Below are 19,691 nucleotides of genomic sequence, written 5' to 3'. Positions count from 1 at the left end.
CCTGTTTGGTATATTTATTTACAGCAGAATACATTTAGAGAGCAGTGAACCATGGCAGCTCACAGGGAGGGACGGGAAATTCTGCAGCTTAGAGCTTTTATAAACTTACTATGCAAATAACATTATCATGATTTTTTAAAATAACAATTATTAAGTGAAGTCTAATATAGCCACAGCCCTAACTGTACTGAGATTGTGTTTTACTTCATGTGGTTTTCTGTGTAAAATGTTATTGTGATTTATGTTTGAAAGTACGTTATTTTGAGAGCAAAGAGATTATTATTTCTGATATATTTACTGTTTTCTGCCCTCCATGCTTCTTATCCTGGTGTTATACCTAAAGATTAACTGTGAGGTGTGTCTAAACATTGATAGACTTTTACATTTAGAAATAACACCTCAGATACTATTGACACCAATTATGTTGAAACATGTGCTCCCATGTTTACTGTATACACATATTTATTTATATTTAGCAGTGAATCTGTGATTTAATAATGCAAATTTAACATGACTCTGAGTGCAAAAATATATTAAATAAAGAATATGTATGCATGGTGCTTTGACATGTTTCAGTTATTGACTTGTGACAGTAACTTACACAACTGTTTGTTCAGTAATCTGACTGCTCATCCTCTGTTGAAGAGTTAGCCTACTCTGAGACAAACGGGACAGGCAACAGAAGAGCACATTTCTGCTAACTTATTAAATTCTCAGTTTGATATATTTGGATTTTGGACTGCATCTAGTGCAGATATGTCTGAGTGCATTTGGACAGCATAATGAACTGGACTAGAAACTCTTTTGGCTTTTGCAGTGAGATCCAGAGTTGGCTCCTGTTCCTTTGCCATATCCTGTGGTCTGATGGGGCAAAGACCTGAGGGTGGTTGGCACACAAAGACTCAATAAGCTTGTGCAGAAGGTCATCTCATTCCCAGGGTGAAGCTAAATAATGTAGTGGAGAGGCAGAGGACGCTGTTAAAAATGTTCTGCATGGTGGATGTCTCCCATCTTATACATTGTTCTGATTGGCCAGAGGAGCATCCAGTTAGAGACTAAAATAGACAAACAAAAGTCCTTCTTTCATCTGTCCATCATCCTCTTTCTGCTCTATTTTATTTCTTTCTTCAAAAGGTTGAATTAAATTTTACAAATTTTCTATTTGAGCAGCTCTTACAATAATTTTCTCTGGAGGGGATTATCGGGGTTGTCATTAAATTAATAATATTCTTAGATAAAATTTGTGGATAAATGTTGAAAAAGCTAAAAGAAAGAAAGAAAGAAAAAAGAAAACAAAAGAGCAAATGGCACAGATTTTGTCACCGTTATTGCAAAGTGTAACAATGTAACACTTTTATATATTCAGTAATATTAATTATAATGTAAATATTTCAAAGTGCGGTGAATAACATAACTTAGTTACAAAGATGAGCATAGTTTTATAGTTGAACTGATTATGGTTGAGGAGTGAAAACACATACAGTGGGTATGGAAAGTAGACTGCTTTAAATTTTTCACTCTTTATTTCATTGCAGCTATTTGCTAAAATCAAAAAAGTTCATTTTATTTCTCATTAATGTACACTCGGCACCCCATCTTGATAGAAAAAAACAGAAATGTAGAAATTTTTGCAAATTTATTAAAAAACCCCCTGAAATATCACATGGTCATAAGTATTCAGTGTCAGGATTCCGGCTGGTGCAGGCAAGGCAGAGGGTTAAAATTATGGCTTTAATCAAATAACTTGAACGTGGCATTGACGTAGACTTGAACGTGGAATTAACAAGGACATGGCATGGAGCACACAGCAGAAAAAAAGCAACAAACAACTGACGACACGATGAGGAACTAAACAACAGAGAGACCTTAAATACACAGAGACATAATGAGGGAAAAGGGAAACAGGTGGCAACACAGGTGAACTAACGAGACCAGGGGAAGTAAACCTAAACACAAAGCACAAGGACACAACATTGTCAAAATAAAACAGGAAGTGACCTAACCAAATACATTCAGACTTAACACAGAAAACCTGGCAGAGGGAATCAAACATTACACAAGGAAACAATGGGAAGGAAAACTAAACACAGAAGGGCCAAAATATGGGAACAAAACAGACAAGATACATGGAAACACCTGAATATGTAAATAACTAAATAGATCACCAAACAATAACTGAGAAACTGAACTATCAGAAACACAAACTGAAGAATACGACAAAACACACACAACAAGGTACAAAAGACTAAGGCATGACAACAGATACACTAAAACAGAAAATCATGGTAACCTAAAATCCTAACTCAGAACTGAAAAACATAACTCAAACAAGGCGCCTAGGGCCACTGGCCCAGGATCATGACATTCAGACCCTTTGCTGTGACACTCATATTTAACTCACATGCTGTCCATTTCTTCTGATCCTGCTTGAGATGGTTCTACTCCTTCATTGGAGTCCAGCTGTGTTTAATTAAACTGATTGGACTTGATTAGAAAAGGTGCACACCTGTCTATATAAGACCTCACAGCTCACAGTGCAGGTCAGAGCAAACGAGAATCACGAGGTCGAAGGAACTGCCCAAGGAGCTCAGAGACAATCACATGTGCCAAGGTGTGAGAGGAGGTGTGGGTCATTACAATCAATGGTTTCAGATGAAACCAATACAGGGCTTCACTCCATTGTTTCATGTGCTCTATGGAGGTTACTGGAACAAAGGTGTGAATGGGGGTTGAGACGTCTGGGAAGGGAGCTCAGGACAGCACTGTAAGCGGGGGAAAGTTGGTGACGTAGGCCCCGTTTACACGACACCGTTTCAAAATGAAAACGGCGTCGTTTTGATGCGTTTCGCCCTTCTGTTTACACAACAACGGAGTGAAAAACACTGTGTTTTGGAAACGGGGTCCAGAGTGGAGCGTTTCAGAAACGCACCGGCTTGCGTTCTCGTGTAAACGCTTGAAACCGGGGTGATTTGAAAACGGGTGACTCGCACATGCACACTATGGTTGCGACAGCCACAGTTTTCCGCGCATGCGCAAATTGATAAACAGCACTCGTGGATTCACGAGTGCTTCTTATGCTTTTCTTGTGTTTTTACCGTTTTGTAATTCAGCGTTGTGTTGCACCAGCGATCCAGCCTCATCATCAGTCCACACAAAACCTCTCAAGTAATGAGTAAGTAATGAACAATTTGCCGCACTTCCTACTGTGTCACTCCACGCATGCGCATCTTGCGTTTGGGGGGGTTTGTCCTTGGGGTGAACCAGTTTTTGCCTTGTGACTAGGTTTGAATTATACTGGGACGTCATGCTTGGAGTTTCTCTGAGAAGCTTGCCACATAAGGGATGACAATGTTGTTCCTCTTGTCATTCTTATTCTCCCTTGATAATCCCCATCTTATCTTAAGGATACTTAAGAGTAGAATGGGAGGCAGAGCCTTCAGCTTTCAGGCCCCTCTTCTGTGGAACCAGCTCCCAGCTTGGTTTCAGGAGACAGACACCCTCTCTATTTTTAAGATTAGGCTTAAAACATTCCTTCATGATAAAGCTTATTAGGATTGGATCAGGTGACCCTGAACCAGGGCCTTAGTTATGCTGCAATAGGCCTAGGCTGCTGGGGGTTCCTATGATGCAGTGTTTCTTTTCATTAACCTCCTTTCACTCTGTTTATACTCCACTCTGTATTTAATCACTAGTTATTATTAAACTCTGGCTCTCCACAGCATGTCTTCTGTCCCGTCTCTCTCCCTTCAGCCCCAGCCAGTCACGGCAGATGACTGCCCCTCCTTGAGCCTGGTTCTGCTGGAGGTTTCTTCCTGTTAAAAAGGACAATGTGGGAGTATGGAATGTCTGGCCCCTTGTTGCGGGCCGTTCAGTCCCTGTACAACCACAGCCTTGGTCCGTATAGCCAACAATAGGTCTGACTCATTGCTTGTGGGTGTTGGACTTCGCCAGAGCTGCCCTTTGTCACCAATTCTGTTCATAATCTTTATGTACAGAATTTCTAGGCTTAGCCAAGTGGCAGAAGGCTTGCACTTTGGTGGCCTAAGAATTGCATCTCTGCTTTTTTCAGATGATAGCCTGTTGGCTTCATTAGGTGGTGGCCTCCAGGTCGCAGTGGAATGGTTCACAGCCAAGCTTTGAGTAGTGACCGAAAGAATAAGGTCGCAAATACAAGCAGCAGAAATGAGCTTCAAGGGTGGCTGGCCTCTCCCTTAGAGATAGGGTGAGGAGTGCAGCCTTTCGGGAGGGCTCAAAGTAGAGCTGCTGCTCCTCCACACTGAAAGGAGCCAGTTGAGGTGGTTCGAGCATCTGTCTACGATGCCTCCTGGGTGTCTCTTGGGTGAGGTGTTGCGGGCATGTCCTACCAGGAGGAGGCCCCGGGGCAGACCGAGGACACACTGGAGAGGCTGGCGTGGGAATGCCTTGGGGTCCCTTCAGATGAGTTGGTGGAGGTGGCTGGGGAGAGGGAGGTCTGGGCTTCTCTGCTTAAGCTGTAGAAGGAAATAGAATATAATGCCTGTATTGTCATTATACAGGATGCACAATGAGATGAGAGGGTGTCTGTCTCCCAATTCCAAACTGGGAGCTGGTTCCACAGAAGAGGGGCTTGAAAGCTGAAGGCTCTGCCTCCCATTCTACTCTTAAGTATCCTTAAGATAAGATGGGGATTATCAAGACCTTGTATGTGAGGAGAAGGATTTTAAATTCTATTCTAGATTTAACAGGGAGCCAGTGAAAAGAAGCCAATATGGGAGAAATCTGCTCTCTCTTTCTAGTCCCTGTCAGTACTCTAGCTGCAGCATTTTGGATCAGCTGAAGGCTTTTCAGGGAGCTTTTAGGACAGCCTGATAATAATGAATTACAATAGTCCAGCCTAGAAGTAATAAATGCATGAATGAGCTTTTCAGTATCAGTCTGAGAAAGGATGTTTCTAATTTAGAATAGAATAGAACTTTATTGTCATTATACATACAATTAAATTAATCATTATACAATGAATTATATAACATCATTCCATCATAATATAACGGAATTGCGTTCAGAAAAACCATCCAGAGAAGAACAGACAAGACTAACATAGGGAGAATGGTGTCCGCAGCCGCTGCCACACTGGCGCCGCTGATACAATCAGTCCCCAGAAAAAGGAAACAAACACACATCATGGGGTAGTTAGGTTAAAAAAATTCATTCATCTGGTACGGTGCTCAAGATGAGCTCAAGATGAGCACTCTACCAGGGTCCAAAAAACCACCATAGCAAAGCATATTTACATATTTAAAGCCAGGATAGCAATATGGTAGGGTAGGGAGGGTGGGGTGGGGGGGATGCAGATGGAGACAAGAGGGTCAGGGCATTGTGGAGCCAGATGCCAGCTCCTAGCCAAACCAGTTCGCTGATAGTGATGGAAGTGCATCAGTGGCCGTGGTACACCAGATCCAGCTCGCACAAATCACAGAGAGGGCTGAGGTGAAGAGCGACCATCACACATTGTGTCGGAGAGATATGATTACCAGCCCCAAGGCCGGCTAGGGAGCCGAATTCCTGATAGTGCCGATGTTGTTTTGGAACAGGCTGCTTGTTTTTTTCCACCAGCCTTCAGTTTCACTGGGGAACCCATTCAGTAAATCCAGTAATCCAAATTCATTAGTTACCATCCTCGCCGTGCAGGAACCGAACCTTATCTCCAGATCTATTCCCTTTGCCTGCGAGCACGTTCTCAGCTGGACTACCCGTCCACTTTACGGCTCAGGTCCAACAGGCTTTGAGTCTGAATCTGTATGACTCTGCACAGCCCATCCACCTGGGTCTGCAGCCTTGGCAGATGTCGAACTGCTGCCCAGATTTTCTTAATTTCCTGGTAAATCAGGTATCCTCCGAGCCCAAACAGAAGAGATCCCATTTCCAAGTAGCCGAATATGTGTACGTCTTCCACGTCCTCAACCTCCAGAGCTGAGAGGCACACAGGTCTCCACGAGCTCCAAGAATCGATGACGTAGCCGACGGGGTTCCACTCGGACACGCAGGCTCCCCTTTCCCCGATCTCATAGTGGAGAAAAATCGATCAGTGGTGTTTAGGGCCCAGTTTGCCAGATCCATGTTGCTTCTTAATCTTATTCTTATTCAGTCAGTGTGTAAGAGATGCTCCTACAGCGAGCAGCAAGCAGGAGAGATAGGGAGGGCAGGGAGGCAGGAGAGAGATAGAATGCGACCGTCCCCGTCAGAGAGCAGGAGGAGAAATATTGCACAAATTCAAAAAAGCAGTCCTACATATTTGTTTAATATGTGCACTGAAGGACATATCCTGCTCAAAAATGACTCCAAGATTTCTCACAGTGTAACTGGAGGCCAAGGTAATGCCATCCAGAGTAAGTATCTGTTTAGATACCATTTTTCTAAGGTTTGTGGGGCTGAGCACACGAACTTTAGTTTTATCTGAATTTAGAAGCAGTTCGAAGCAATACATGCATTCTGGCATTTAATAAAAAAGCTGACATTTTGGCATAAAGTGGCAGCATATTTATGAACTATTTTACAACACAGTTTATTTCTGACTCTTACATATATTATCAAATATTCATAATGATATAAATGTGAATTATCATGAAATGTGAAATATGGTTTATGATATAAAATATAAATTATGATGCCTTTTTGACAGGTTGTGTCTGTTATCCCTCTCTATTTAGACTAAACTTAGCACACAAACACTGAGGAAGCAGACCAGAGTGTAAACCCAGGATAAAGAGGTTCAGTGAATGTGGTGTTGAAAGTGTGGAGGTGGATCAGAGTGTCAGAGGAAACTCTGTAGAAGGACAGAGTGCCAGCAGGACAGTCCACATACACTGCTACTCTGTTAGAGACAGAGGAGAAGGAGGAGGAGAAGAGGTATGTTCCTCTGTTATTGTGCAAGACAGAAGAAGGACAACCATCATAGCAGATCAGACTCCAGGACTGATCATTCCGTCCAAACACACAGTCATTACCACCACCTCCTTTCCTGCTGATTCTTCTGTAACTCACTGATATATAAACCTTTCCTCTCCACTCGACCTCCCAGTAACAGCGACCAGTCAGACCATCTCTACACAGCAGCTGAGGCCAAACATCAAATCTGTCTGGATGATCTGGATATGACTGAACCTCCTCCACACGTGTCACCTTCAGGTTGTTGTCAGACAGTTTGAGGTTTCTGTTCACTGTGTTTGTGTCGACTGTGAGTTGACAGGAATCTGATGGAGAGAACAAACACAATCCAGCTGCAGTTATTGATCCATCATCTGTTCATTGATTGACACTTTGATGATGACTCCTGATATCAGAGATGTGAATGAGTGATGTGACAGTTTGAAGATGGCTGAATGTGTGCTGCTTTGTTTTCATGAATCACATTAAAAACACACTTACACTTCCTCAGACCTGGACTCAGCCACTGGACTCCAGCAGGCTCCACCCTGAAAGGAGGGGGGGGGGGGGGGGGGTCAGAGCAGCACAGTCTCTTTCTCATGGACATTACATCATTTTCATACACATACTGTTAGACACTGATAAAGGAACAGTCCAACATTTTCACACGTACACTTCAATCAATAAGTGGATGAAACTGCTGATGATTTGGTGTCATGGCCGGGGAGGAAACGGACGAGGAAGGACTCACACGAAGGACTCCAGAAGCAAACATAACTAAAAAGGGGATTTATTTCAACGGGGGAAACACAAATACAAAAACCTTGGAAGGGAGGCACAGGGAGACGAAGGGCAGGCACAGGGAACACAGGAACATGCGGGCACAAAACATCAACGACGCAACAGAGAACAAAACAAAACTGAGGGCTTAAGTACACACTGGGTAATCAGGGCAAGAGGAAACAGCAGGGAACAACAGGTGAGGCAAATGAAACTAATTACACAGGGGAAGCAAAGCTGAACACAAAGCACAGAAAAACCAGACTGTCAAAATAAACAGGAAGTGACAAACCAAGGAACATACTGACTAAACACGGGGAACAGGCACAGACTCAGGACAGAGACGCAGACATATCACAACACTAGGAAATAAACTAACACAAAACGCTGGGCCAACGGCCCAGGACATGACAGTACCCCCCCCTCAAAGGCCGGCTCCCGACGGCCAAAACCAGAAAACAAAACCAGACAAGGGCGGGAGGCGGGGGACCAGGAGGGAGGGCCTGAAACAAAAACAAAGACAGGGAGCAAAACAGAAATCACAGGGCGCGAACAAAACAAATCAAACCCGTACAGGAAGAAAACAAAAACACAGGACCAGAACAAAAGGCGACGGCACAAGGCCGGAGACAGTCCAAAACAGGGGGTCGAAACAAGGAACAGTCCAGGAGCTATGACAAAACAAAAACAGCAGGGGAAAAAACAGTCCACAGTTCAGGGGAGTCAGTGGGAAATCCAAAAACAAAAAACACACAGTTCAGGAGGCCGCAGAGGCCAAGGGGCCACAAAGCAAAATCCCAACGAGGGAGGCCGACCGCGCTCCCAGCGGCGGCGGCGACGAGGACGAGAAGGAATCACTGGAGGCCGACCGCGCTCCCAGCGGCGGCGGCGACGAGGACGAGAAGGAATCACTGGAGGCCGACCGCGCTCCCAGCGGCGGCGGCGACGACGAGGGGGAGTCACTGGAGGCCGACCGCGCTCCCAGCGGCGGCGGCGACGACGAGGAGGAGTCACTGGAGGCCGACCGCGCTCCCAGCGGCGGCGGCGACGAGGAGGAGGAGTCACTGGAGGCCGACCGCGCTCCCAGCGGCGGCGGCGGCGGGGAGCAGGCACCGGAGGCTGACCGTGCTTCCAGCGGCGGCGGCGGAGAAGGGCGACCCCGGGCTCTGGTGGGGAACCCTCGGGTGACGTGGAGCGCTCGGACTGAGCAGAGACCCCCACCGGCTCGGACTGAGCGGGACCCCCTGGCTCGGAGCGCTCGGACTGAGCGGAGACCCCCATCGGCTCGGACTGAGCGGAACCCTCGTGCGCGGAGCGCTCGGACTGAGCGGAGACCCCCATCGGCTCGGACTGAGCGGGACCCTCTGGCGCAGAGCGCTCGGACTGAGCGGGACCCCCTGGCTCGGACTGAGCGGAGACCCCCATCGGCTCGGACTGAGCGGGACCCTCTGGCGCGGAGCGCTCGGACTGAGCGGAGACCCCCATCGGCTCGGACTGAGCGGAGACCCCCATCGGCTCGGACTGAGCGGAGACCCCCATCGGCTCGGACTGAGCGGGGCCTACATAGTGAGGCACCGGATGCGTAGGCTGGGACCGCGGAACAGGGCACACTGCTGCTTTATTGAGCAGCAGGGGCTGCTCGGGGAATAGCCGAGGTGCAGGGGACTGCGTGGAAGCAGGCCGGGAGACGACTGGCTGCGTGGAAGCAGGCCGGGAGACGACTGGCTGCGTGGAAGCAGGCCGGGAGACGACTGGCTGCGTGGAAGCAGGCCGGGAGACGACTGGCTGCGTGGAAGCAGGCCGGGAGACGACTGGCTGCGTGGAAGCAGGCCGGGAGCTAGGGAGATCTGGCTGCGTGGAAGCAGGCCGGGAGCTAGGGAGATCTGGCTGCGTGGAAGCAGGCCGGGAGCTAGGGAGATCTGGCTGCGTGGAAGCAGGCCGGGAGCTAGGGAGATCTGGCTGCGTGGAAGCAGGCCGGGAGCTAGGGAGATCTGGCTGCGTGGAAGCAGGCCGGGAGCTAGGGAGATCTGGCTGCGTGGAAGCAGGCCGGGAGCTAGGGAGATCTGGCTGCGTGGAAGCAGGCCGGGAGCTAGGGAGATCTGGCTGCGTGGAAACAGGCCGGGAGCTAGGGAGATCTGGCTGCGTGGAAACAGGCCGGGAGCTAGGGAGATTTGGCTGCGTGGAAACAGGCCGGGAGCTAGGGAGATCTGGCTGCGTGGAAACAGGCCGGGAGCTAGGGAGATCTGGCTGCGTGGAAACAGGCCGGAGCTAGGAGATCTGCTGCGTGGAACAGACCGAGAGCTAGGGAGATCTGGCTGCGTGGAAACAGACCGAGAGCTAGGGAGATCTGGCTGCGTGGAAACAGACCGAGAGCTAGGGAGATCTGGCTGCGTGGAAACAGACCGAGAGCTAGGGAGATCTGGCTGCGTGGAAACAGACCGAGAGCTAGGGAGATCTGGCTGCGTGGAAACAGACCGAGAGCTAGGGAGATCTGGCTGCGTGGAAACAGACCGAGAGCTAGGGAGATCTGGCTGCGTGGAAACAGACCGAGAGCTAGGGAGATCTGGCTGCGTGGAAACAGACCGAGAGCTAGGGAGATCTGGCTGCGTGGAAACAGACCGAGAGCTAGGGAGATCTGGCTGCGTGGAAACAGACCGAGAGCTAGGGAGATCTGGCTGCGTGGAAACAGACCGAGAGCTAGCTGACACTGGGGCCTGAGAGGGAGCTGACACTACTGGAGCTACAGAAGGAGCAGGAGCTGAGGGAACTGGGACCAAAACCGAAGGAACTAAGACAGGGGCTGAGGGAACTGACTGAGAGGGCACTGAAACAGCTGACACTGGGGACCGAGGAAGAGTTACTGGAGCTGACTGAAGGCGAGGGAGAGCGACTGGAGCTAGAGCTGACTGAGACCCTGCTGCTGCAGCTAACACAGAAAACCGATGCGAAGGCTTGGACCTGGTTGCCCCCACCCGCGGAACAGGAACGGGTGCAGAGGTCAGCCCGTCCGTGGCTGCCCCCACCCGCGGAACAGGACCGGGTGCAGAGGTCAGCCCGTCCGTGGCTGCCCCCACCCGCGGAACAGGAACGGGTGCAGAGGTCAGCCCGTCCGTGGCTGCCCCCACCCGCGGAACAGGAACGGGTGCAGAGGTCAGCCCGTCCGTGGCTGCCCCCACCCGCGGAACAGGTACGGGTGCAGAGGTCCGCCCGTCCGTGGCTGCCCCCACCCGCGGAACAGGTACGGGTGCAGGGGGAGCTGGAGCCAAGGGAGCGGGAGCAGGGTGAGCAGAGGGAGCTGGAGCTACAGCTGACTGGGAACACTGCGACTGAGGAGGAGCTGGAGCTACAGCTGACTGGGAACACTGCGACTGAGGAGGAGCTGGAGCTACAGCTGACTGGGAACACTGCGACTGAGGAGGAGCTGGAGCTACAGCTGACTGGGAACACTGCGACTGAGGAGGAGCTGGAGCTACAGCTGACTGGGAACACTGCGACTGAGGAGGAGCTGACACTGGAGGAACTGACACTGGAGGAACTGACAGAGTGCTAGGGTGAACAGACATTAGGGAAACCGACTGAAGGCTAGAGGGGCCTGAGTACGTCAAAACTGGCCGCGTGGAAGCAGGCCGGGAGACAGAAAGAGCAGACTGCGAGCTAGAGAGAGCAGGAGCTAAGGGCGTTAGAGCTAACTGCGAGCTAGGGGAGACTGACTGCGAGGAGACTGACTGCGAGGAGACTGACTGCGAGGAGACTGACTGCGAGGAGACTGACTGCGAGCTAGGGAGAGGAGCTGACTGCGTGGAAGCAGCCTGAGGCACAGCTGACTGGGGAGACTGAGACACAGCTGACACCGGGCACTGAGAATGCGCTGACACTGGGGACTGAGAATGAGCTGACACTGGGGACTGCTGTAGGTGAAGGGTGGAGGTTAAGAAATCCTGCACTAACCCATGCAGAGAGCCAAATAACCAAGGGTAATCATCGACTAGCCCTTGCAGCTGGGCCGTGAGCTGTTGCTGTTCCTGCTCACATGGGTCAGCCAGAAGGTCCATAACCAGTGAATCCACCCAACAGATAATGGTCTGCTTTGCCACCTCAGGGAGGGGAAAGGCAGGGGGGTGACGGGAATAATTGTCCGCAGGCATAGTAGCGTTGAAGCCAGTGTTACTCACGGAAACGGAGGATTGGGTGTAAAGTGGTGAAGCGGTCCGCGGCGTTATACCGCTCGGGTCTCGGGGTGCCTTCCGCCGTTGCTGCCGGGAACTCCCTCTCCTCCGCGGCTGCCGAGGAAGGGAGGGATCAGCGAAAGGGGAGGCAGGTGAGTGACGATGACGGGGACTGTTCAAAGACGCCGGGCCCCCCAGCGCTAGACGAGTGCCGTCGAAAAAATTGGAGCCGGAGGGGGTTTTGTAATGGTCGCGTCGTTCTGTCATGGCCGGGGAGGAAACGGACGAGGAAGGACTCACATGAAGGACTCCAGAAGCAAACATAACTAAAAAGGGGATTTATTTCAACGGGGGAAACACAAATACAAAAACCTTGGAAGGGAGGCACAGGGAGACGAAGGGCAGGCACAGGGAACACAGGAACATGCGGGCACAAAACATCAACGACGCAACAGAGAACAAAACAAAACTGAGGGCTTAAGTACACACTGGGTAATCAGGGCAAGAGGAAACAGCAGGGAACAACAGGTGAGGCAAATGAAACTAATTACACAGGGGAAGCAAAGCTGAACACAAAGCACAGAAAAACCAGACTGTCAAAATAAACAGGAAGTGACAAACCAAGGAACATACTGACTAAACACGGGGAACAGGCACAGACTCAGGACAGAGACGCAGACATATCACAACACTAGGAAATAAACTAACACAAAACGCTGGGCCAACGGCCCAGGACATGACATTTGGGCTGATCCTGGATCTGTCAGTACACCACTGTATTGAATGAAAGAGTAAGTTCAGCAGTTTCTCATTTAAGGTCGTCCCCCCCCCAGTATTTACCATATGGCCATAAGTCTCCATTTACACACAGTTCTCTTAAAGGGGACATATCATGCAAAATCTAATTTTTTTTAGCCCTTAAACACATTTTTTGTGTGTACTTTGAGTGTCTAGGAGTGCTGGAAATTTAAATTTATTCTCTCCTAGTGCTGTGTAGATATCTTTATATTCTTTTTGGTTCATAATTTTTAGTCTGTTCAGTTTTCTCTATTCCCTGTTACGTCTTCTTTTCTGTTATGTCACAATATTTGCTGTGGAAGTGCTAAACAAGGGCATGAACCAATTTCGTGAATCCTCTTTTTTTTCCTTGCAGAAATTTAGTAGTCCTGTTCAGTTATGCTGAAGTTGCACATAGGAAAGTCCTCCGTGTTTGCGTGAAGCACTTCACTTCGAGTGCTTCAGCAACCTCCACCAGTGTCAAGAGGGATTTGCTGAAGGACTTCATCTGATTGAGGGGTCAGTTTCTTCTCTCTACAGAAACCATGGACACAGCAAAGCTGTAAGCTCCAAATAACGCGAAAATGGCAACAAACTTTATTTTAGACATGAATTTTGTGTGTTGATATGACATCCTGGCCATTGTTTCGATAGTTGTAGCACTGTGCCTTCTGCTTTCTGCTAGTGCTGTGTGCTAGCTTTTAGCTCCTTGAGGATTTAACTGTACTGCATGTTTTGAATAACATTATTTGACTTTGTTTTTGCCGTTTTTGTCTTGGGATTCAGTGACGTTCTTGATGCTGGCGCTAGCTAACTCCTTAACTATGTTGAGACCTTGTTTACTTCATTCATGTTGTGAATAAAAACTTTCTCTGCTGGTAGCTAATTAGTATTAAATATTAAATAAATAGTAAAATAAATAAATAAATAAATAGTATTTAAATAAAATAAATAGTATTTGAACCATTCAGCAGTTTTTCGACCCCAAACGCGCTTGGTACTCGGCCGGAAAACGGGTTCAACTCGGGCCCCACAAGCTAGCTGGTCTGGAAACAAGAATGCGTGACGAAAGCGGCAGAAGGGTGTGACTCTGCCATCTCAACATCACGTTTTCTACCATATTACATGTGTATTGCATGAGAAAAGTGAAGTGATTTTCACAGCTGTGAATTAGGTTGGGCTCTAAGGCTGAACTTGCTGCTTTGTATCAGTTCATATCACAGATAAAAGGATGCAAAGTGCGTACTTGTCGTCTTGCTCGTAAACGATGTATGTGTTTACCTCTCTGTTGCACACAGTTGCTGCAGTAGTTTGTTTGGACTGTAACATGTGTTACACAAGAAAGGAGAGCGTGTTCTCTCACGTTTGTGCCCTTGGGCTTCCGTGTCCAGACGCGGACCTGCCCACACTCATATGTAAAGGAGCAGTTCACAAAGTGCGGTGGAAATGCAGGCCCCTTCTTAAGCATTTTGCGGGTTCATTGAATCCAGCACCAGCACTGGCACGAGCACTGGCACCCCAGAGGTGGAAACGTAGCATAAGACAGGTGTCAAAAGAGGAGTAAAAGAGGGGTCTGTGGAGCTACAATAATGAGGACTTCAGACCAAAGCATTGCAGTTCTAATTTATATAGACCACAAGTGCATGATTTACATATGACAAGGAAGGATTTAAAAGCATGATATGTGCCCTTTAAACTCCTTCATTTACCCAGCTGTGCAAACTCTCTAATAAACATTCTCCACTCTTAAGCTCTGCGGTTAGCATTCATTTTAATGCAGATTTACTGACCTGTGGGAAACAATTATTCTTCCTCTGTGCTGTGTTTGAGTCAATGTATAAAGTAAGTTGAAAAATAACAGGAGTTAAAAACCTGATCATCACATTAGTAATTAGAGACCTGGACAAAAATTGACATGCTGAATGCTTTCTCTTCACAAAGAGAGAGAAGAGGAGATGAAGAGTGCAGCAGGTTGGTGAGAGAGAAAAAGTGTCATGGCTAGCTCTGTGGTAGGCGAGCCAGAAATGCAGGACTCCAGAAACATAGAAGAATTTCAATGAAAACAGAAACTAAAAGAACAAAATGCTCGGCAAAGGGCCCAGGACCATGGCATGGACACAGCTGGACAAAATCACATATTTCATGTCTCATGAGTGTAGGCTATGTGTTATGCCTGGATGCTCTGAAAAGGCCAGCATTTTCAGTGGGCGTGAAGCCTAAATGCGGTTTTTAAGGAAACCAGTAGCCATGTGTTCTCAGCAGCACTATATGTGTTAATTTTGCGCCAAACAACATCATTATCTGTCTGATGCTTCGGGTCAGAGCAGAAGTGTGTAGCAGCTGTTTGGCGCTCAGCATTGCACGAATGCTAACCGGAGGAGGAGGGAGGGGCAAGGTGTGTGCTAAGTTTGAATTATTCTGATAGGACAAACGGTTGCGTAATTACAGTAATTCAAAATGCATTTGTTCACGGCAGGTCACAGGTGCATCGGTGACAATCACCCGGTGTTATAGGGTTAAAGACAACAAATGTGGCTATTGGGTAATTGCTAATGGTTAAATAGCTAATGGTATTGTGTGTCCTGTCCAGATTAAAATTGATAACTTTTAATACTTTCTCCTAAAGTGTTGTTCAGTGTGACTGCCCACCCTTTACACTTTTTACTATTCCTTCGTTTATAGCAGTAGTTGGGGGTGGATCGTCAGAGAAGTGGTTGCACCTGCGGTGGGAGTGGCCAAGAGCATATATCCTGACTACAGTCTACTTACCAATATAAGCAGAGACATTATATTTTCACTTTTTTTTGGCTAAATAAGCTGAATAAGATCCAAGATCTGAACATCCATCCATCCACCCTCTTCTGCTTTTCCTGCTCAGGGTCGCGGGGGGCTCGAGCCTATCCCAGCTGACATAGGGCGAGAGGCACACCCTGTACAGGTCACCAGCCTGTTGCAGGGTTAACACATAGAGACAGACAACCATTCATACTCACTTTCACACCTATAGGCAATTTAGAGTGACCAATTAATCTAACAACAGTTATTGCATGTCTTTGGACTGTGGGAGGAAACCGGAGTACCTGGAGGAAACCCATGCAGACACGGGGAGAACATGCACATTCCACACAGAAAGGCCCAGGCCAAGGTGGAACGTAACCCAGGCCTTCTAGCTATTCTTCAAGCTGTGAGGCAGCAGTGCTAACCACCATGTGTTAATCTGCAGCAATGTGAATATTCAGGTGATGGTTTTGTCACTTTTTGAAAATCCATCCATCCATCCTTTCTGCCACTTATCCTGGACTTGGTCATGGCGGAGGCAGCCTAAGCTGAGAGGCCCAAGCATCCCTTTTCCCAGCTATCTCCTCCAGCTCATTCAGGGGAACACTGAGGTTTTCCCAGGCCAGTTGATAGCTGTAATCTGTAAGCTGTGAGGCAGCAGTATTAACCACCACGCCGCCGTGAGCTGAACATTTGGAGCCAAACAAGCTGAATATTTTCTTTGCAAAAGATCCAAACATTTGCAAATAATATATTCAGCTTGTTTGGCTCACATATTGGTGTGCAGAGTTTCTCTGTTCTGCACTTATACAAGAACTACTTGTGATGTTACAATTTGCACACATCTACCACTGCTCTGGAGCCAGACCTGCCCTGTGTACCTGCATGCCCTTCCATCAGTGCCATTTGCTCTGTTATCAGAACAATGAGTCGTATTTTACAGAGTTTCTGTTCAGAGAATTCAGAGTTTTTATGCTCTGATGCGTTCCTCTAATGTTACACGTTACATTTGGTTACTTCATGTTTGTTTGCTGCATGGAAATCAAAGTATTAAATAACAATACTTAGATGCAACTTTTATTCTTTAAAATAATGTCATCAGGGACTGTTAGCCCTCTGGCACTTTCTCATTGTCAAATTTGGCCCTCCATGAAAAAGGTTTGGACACTCCTGCCCTATACAGTGTTTATGCAGTTTTATCAAGATTGATCCATTCATATAGGAGGAAATGGGGAACATACTAAACATACATACATATGCTAAGATCATCAAAGTATGATGACTGCACCATTAAACATACAGAGATCAAACCAAATGGTGTAAAAATGGTGAGCAGCAGGTAGCTATTATTGTTGTTCCTGGAAAGGTTCTCCTTGGAGACTGCCTACATTAATGTCTTTATTATTCAGCTAGACTAGTATTTCTGTTCCTGAAAGTGTTCCTGCATGTGTGATTGCTCATGCCACATCTGCATGAAACAAACAGGAAGTGAGTGAAGGACACAGAAAATGTTTCCAGCTCTTCCTCCACTGTCAGACATTCTCTTTATACCTGAGAGTGTCCAGTCTCCAGCGTGGATCCTTCAGTCCGGCCAACAGCAACTTTATTCCTGAGTCTCCTAGATAATTGGAGCTCAGGTCTAGCACTCTAAGATGGGATGGGTTGGAGCTCAGAGCTGAAGCCAGAGAAGTACAGCCATCTTCTGTGATCAGACAGTGTGACAGACTGCAGACACACAAAACAACAATCCATCTGTGAATATTTCAGTGACAGTTTGTCTTCATTTTCATTTTTGTTTTTAGATACAATTACCATCATTCAGCCCACCCATTCAATTCAGTTAAACTTTTGAAAGTGAAGATACGTGCTAAAAGTTGTTTAAAGTTGCTCAGTACTGTAATGTAGCAGATGAGCAGAAGCTAATAACAGAGAAATATTTTAAGTCAACTGAAGGCTTTTTGAGAGCTTTTAGAATAACTTGATACCAATGAATTAGAATAATCCAGCCTAGAAGTAACAAATATGTAAATTTGTTTTTCAACACCACAGGATGTTTTTAATTTATTAATATTGAGCACAGGAAGGAAAACGGTGTTATATTTAATTAATGTGTACATTAATGAACATAACATGATCAAAAAGGACTCCAAGATTCCCTGCAGCGTTAGGAAAATCTTTATTTAGAGCCTAATAATCCACCCAAAGATAAATAAAAGGTAACTGACAGTTCTTTAAATGTTATATGATTGCATTAAAAACTAATACAGATTCTAAAAAATTCTCAGTGGAAAAGCCTAAAGCCTGACCAGAGACTTTCTAGCGTGCAGTGTGGACTCTCCACTCCAGCAGACAGAAGCTTCATGCCTGAATCCTGCAGGTCATTGTCACTCAGGTCCAACTCTCTCAGACTAGAGGACTGGGAGCTGAGAACTGAGGACAGAACTTCACAGCTTCTCTCTGAGAGGTTACAGACACTCAGTCTGAAAAATAAAGAATGCAAAGACAAAAACAAAAACACTCGCATTGAAGTGTATTCATGGTGCAGTTAGAAGTTCCTAGATTTGACAATATTTAATTTTTTTTCTGGACTGGCTGGAACACATATTGCCTTATTTTAAACACAGCAGAAATGTGGAAGTTTGCTGTGACTTAGAAATAATGAAAAATTCTATTACGCAGCAATAAATAAGTTAAAAATTTTTAGCTAAAAAATTGAATTGGCTAATTACATAATTTGATCAAAAATATTTGATATGACTTCAGAGTTTAAAAAAAAAATTCTCAGTGGAAAAGCCTAAAGCCTGACCTGAGAGTTTCCAGTGTACAGTGTGGACTCTTCAGTTCAGCAGACAGAAGCTTCACGCCTGAATCCTGCAGGTTATTGTTACTCAGGTCCAGCTCTCTCAGACTAGAGGACTGGGAGCTGAGAACTGAGGACAGAGCTTCACAGCTTCTGTCTGAGAGGAAACAGCCACTCAGTCTGAAAAATAAAGAACACAAAGACAACAACAACAAAAAAACAATGGTGTTAGCATGCATAGCTGATGCAGTCAGGAGTTAAAATATAACTGATAAATCTGAAAACAGGTGTGAATGTGAGTGTGAAAGGTTGTTTGGTTCTCTGTGTTGACCCTGCAACAGGCTGGTGACTTGTTCAGGGTGTACCCTGCCTCTCGCCCTATGACAGCTGGGATAGGCTCCAGCCCCCCCGCAACCCTGAACAGGATGAGTGGAAGCGAATGGATGGATGGGATGGATGGAAATCTAAAAACATACACCGATTACTCATTTGTGGTGTTGAAATCTCTCACGCTGCCAGATAATGTCTGTCACAGTTGGATCTTGGAGATAATGTGAATATTTGAGTGATGATGAGGCTGAAGAGACTTTAACACTAAAACTCAAAAATTTACTTTTAATAAACAGCTGCAGACAGTCTGATTATATTCTGGCTACATTTTATCATGTTGACCTATGTTCACATGTTGAAAGACATTGATTCAATAATTTCAAGTGACATTTTAAAATGGACATTGTCTGAAAATATAAAGCATGAACCTCAACATGTTTTCCAGTAAAAATCCCTTAAAATCACTGTCAGTGGGTCTAAATAATATTACTGTAGGTCCACCAGTAAATCATGCCTGATCTGTTTGATCCAGATTTTGATGCACTGAGTATTTCTTTTTATTAACCTCTTTTTACTTTGTTTATAACTGACTCTGCATTTAATCATTATTTATTATTAATTAGGGAATGGTTTTGACTGTTGAGTTTTCTCTGTAATTATTGTAAGGTCTTTACCTTACAATATAAAGCAGCTAAGGTGACTGTTTGTTGTGATTTGGAGCTATATTAATAATTGAATTGAATTACAAAAGGTTGGAATTTTTAAGAAAAAGAACATAGAGCCTATAAAATAAAATATATTAGATTTTCTTATTGATTCCTGCTTGAGAGATGATCCCATGTCAATATTTTTCTTCCTTTTTATTCAGGTTTTTGTGGCCAAAGTAAAATTCTGTTGGGCTGCTGCAGCCTATCCCAGCTGATTCCAAAGAAAAATGAATTCATGATAATCGTAAAGCCTGTGATTACAATAACAGACATTGCTAATACAAAGAGAACTACAGACAACTTTAAACCCACTTTGCTCATAATGTTGGGTTAGTTTCTATAAATGTCATGATTTGCTGTTAGAGATGGACCCAAAATTCAGGACTCCAGACGGAACTTAGTTTACTTTACTTTATTGGTGAAACATAAAAGTGGAGCTGGAACAAAGCC

At 46.2% G+C, this 19,691-nt stretch overlaps 1 protein-coding gene across 1 annotated transcript in view; it reads right to left on the bottom strand.

The window, feature by feature from the left end:
- Positions 1-6,693: 6,693 nt before the first annotated feature.
- Positions 6,694-19,691, bottom strand: part of LOC115796327 (protein NLRC3-like) — a 28,283-nt gene continuing 15,285 nt past the window's right edge. The window contains exons 6-9 of the mRNA XM_030752673.1: positions 18,211-18,384; positions 16,956-17,129; positions 7,405-7,451; positions 6,694-7,229 (exon numbers count right to left, since the gene is read on the bottom strand). Of these exons, the coding sequence (XP_030608533.1) occupies positions 6,694-7,229; positions 7,405-7,451; positions 16,956-17,129; positions 18,211-18,384 (931 nt within the window). The remainder of the gene's footprint in view (positions 7,230-7,404; positions 7,452-16,955; positions 17,130-18,210; positions 18,385-19,691) is intronic.

Source organism: Archocentrus centrarchus, chromosome 17 (assembly GCF_007364275.1).
Source record: "Archocentrus centrarchus isolate MPI-CPG fArcCen1 chromosome 17, fArcCen1, whole genome shotgun sequence".
Taxonomy (NCBI): domain Eukaryota; kingdom Metazoa; phylum Chordata; class Actinopteri; order Cichliformes; family Cichlidae; genus Archocentrus; species Archocentrus centrarchus.
Note: the sequence above shows the minus strand (reverse complement) of the source record. Positions and strands in the feature narration are given on the sequence as shown.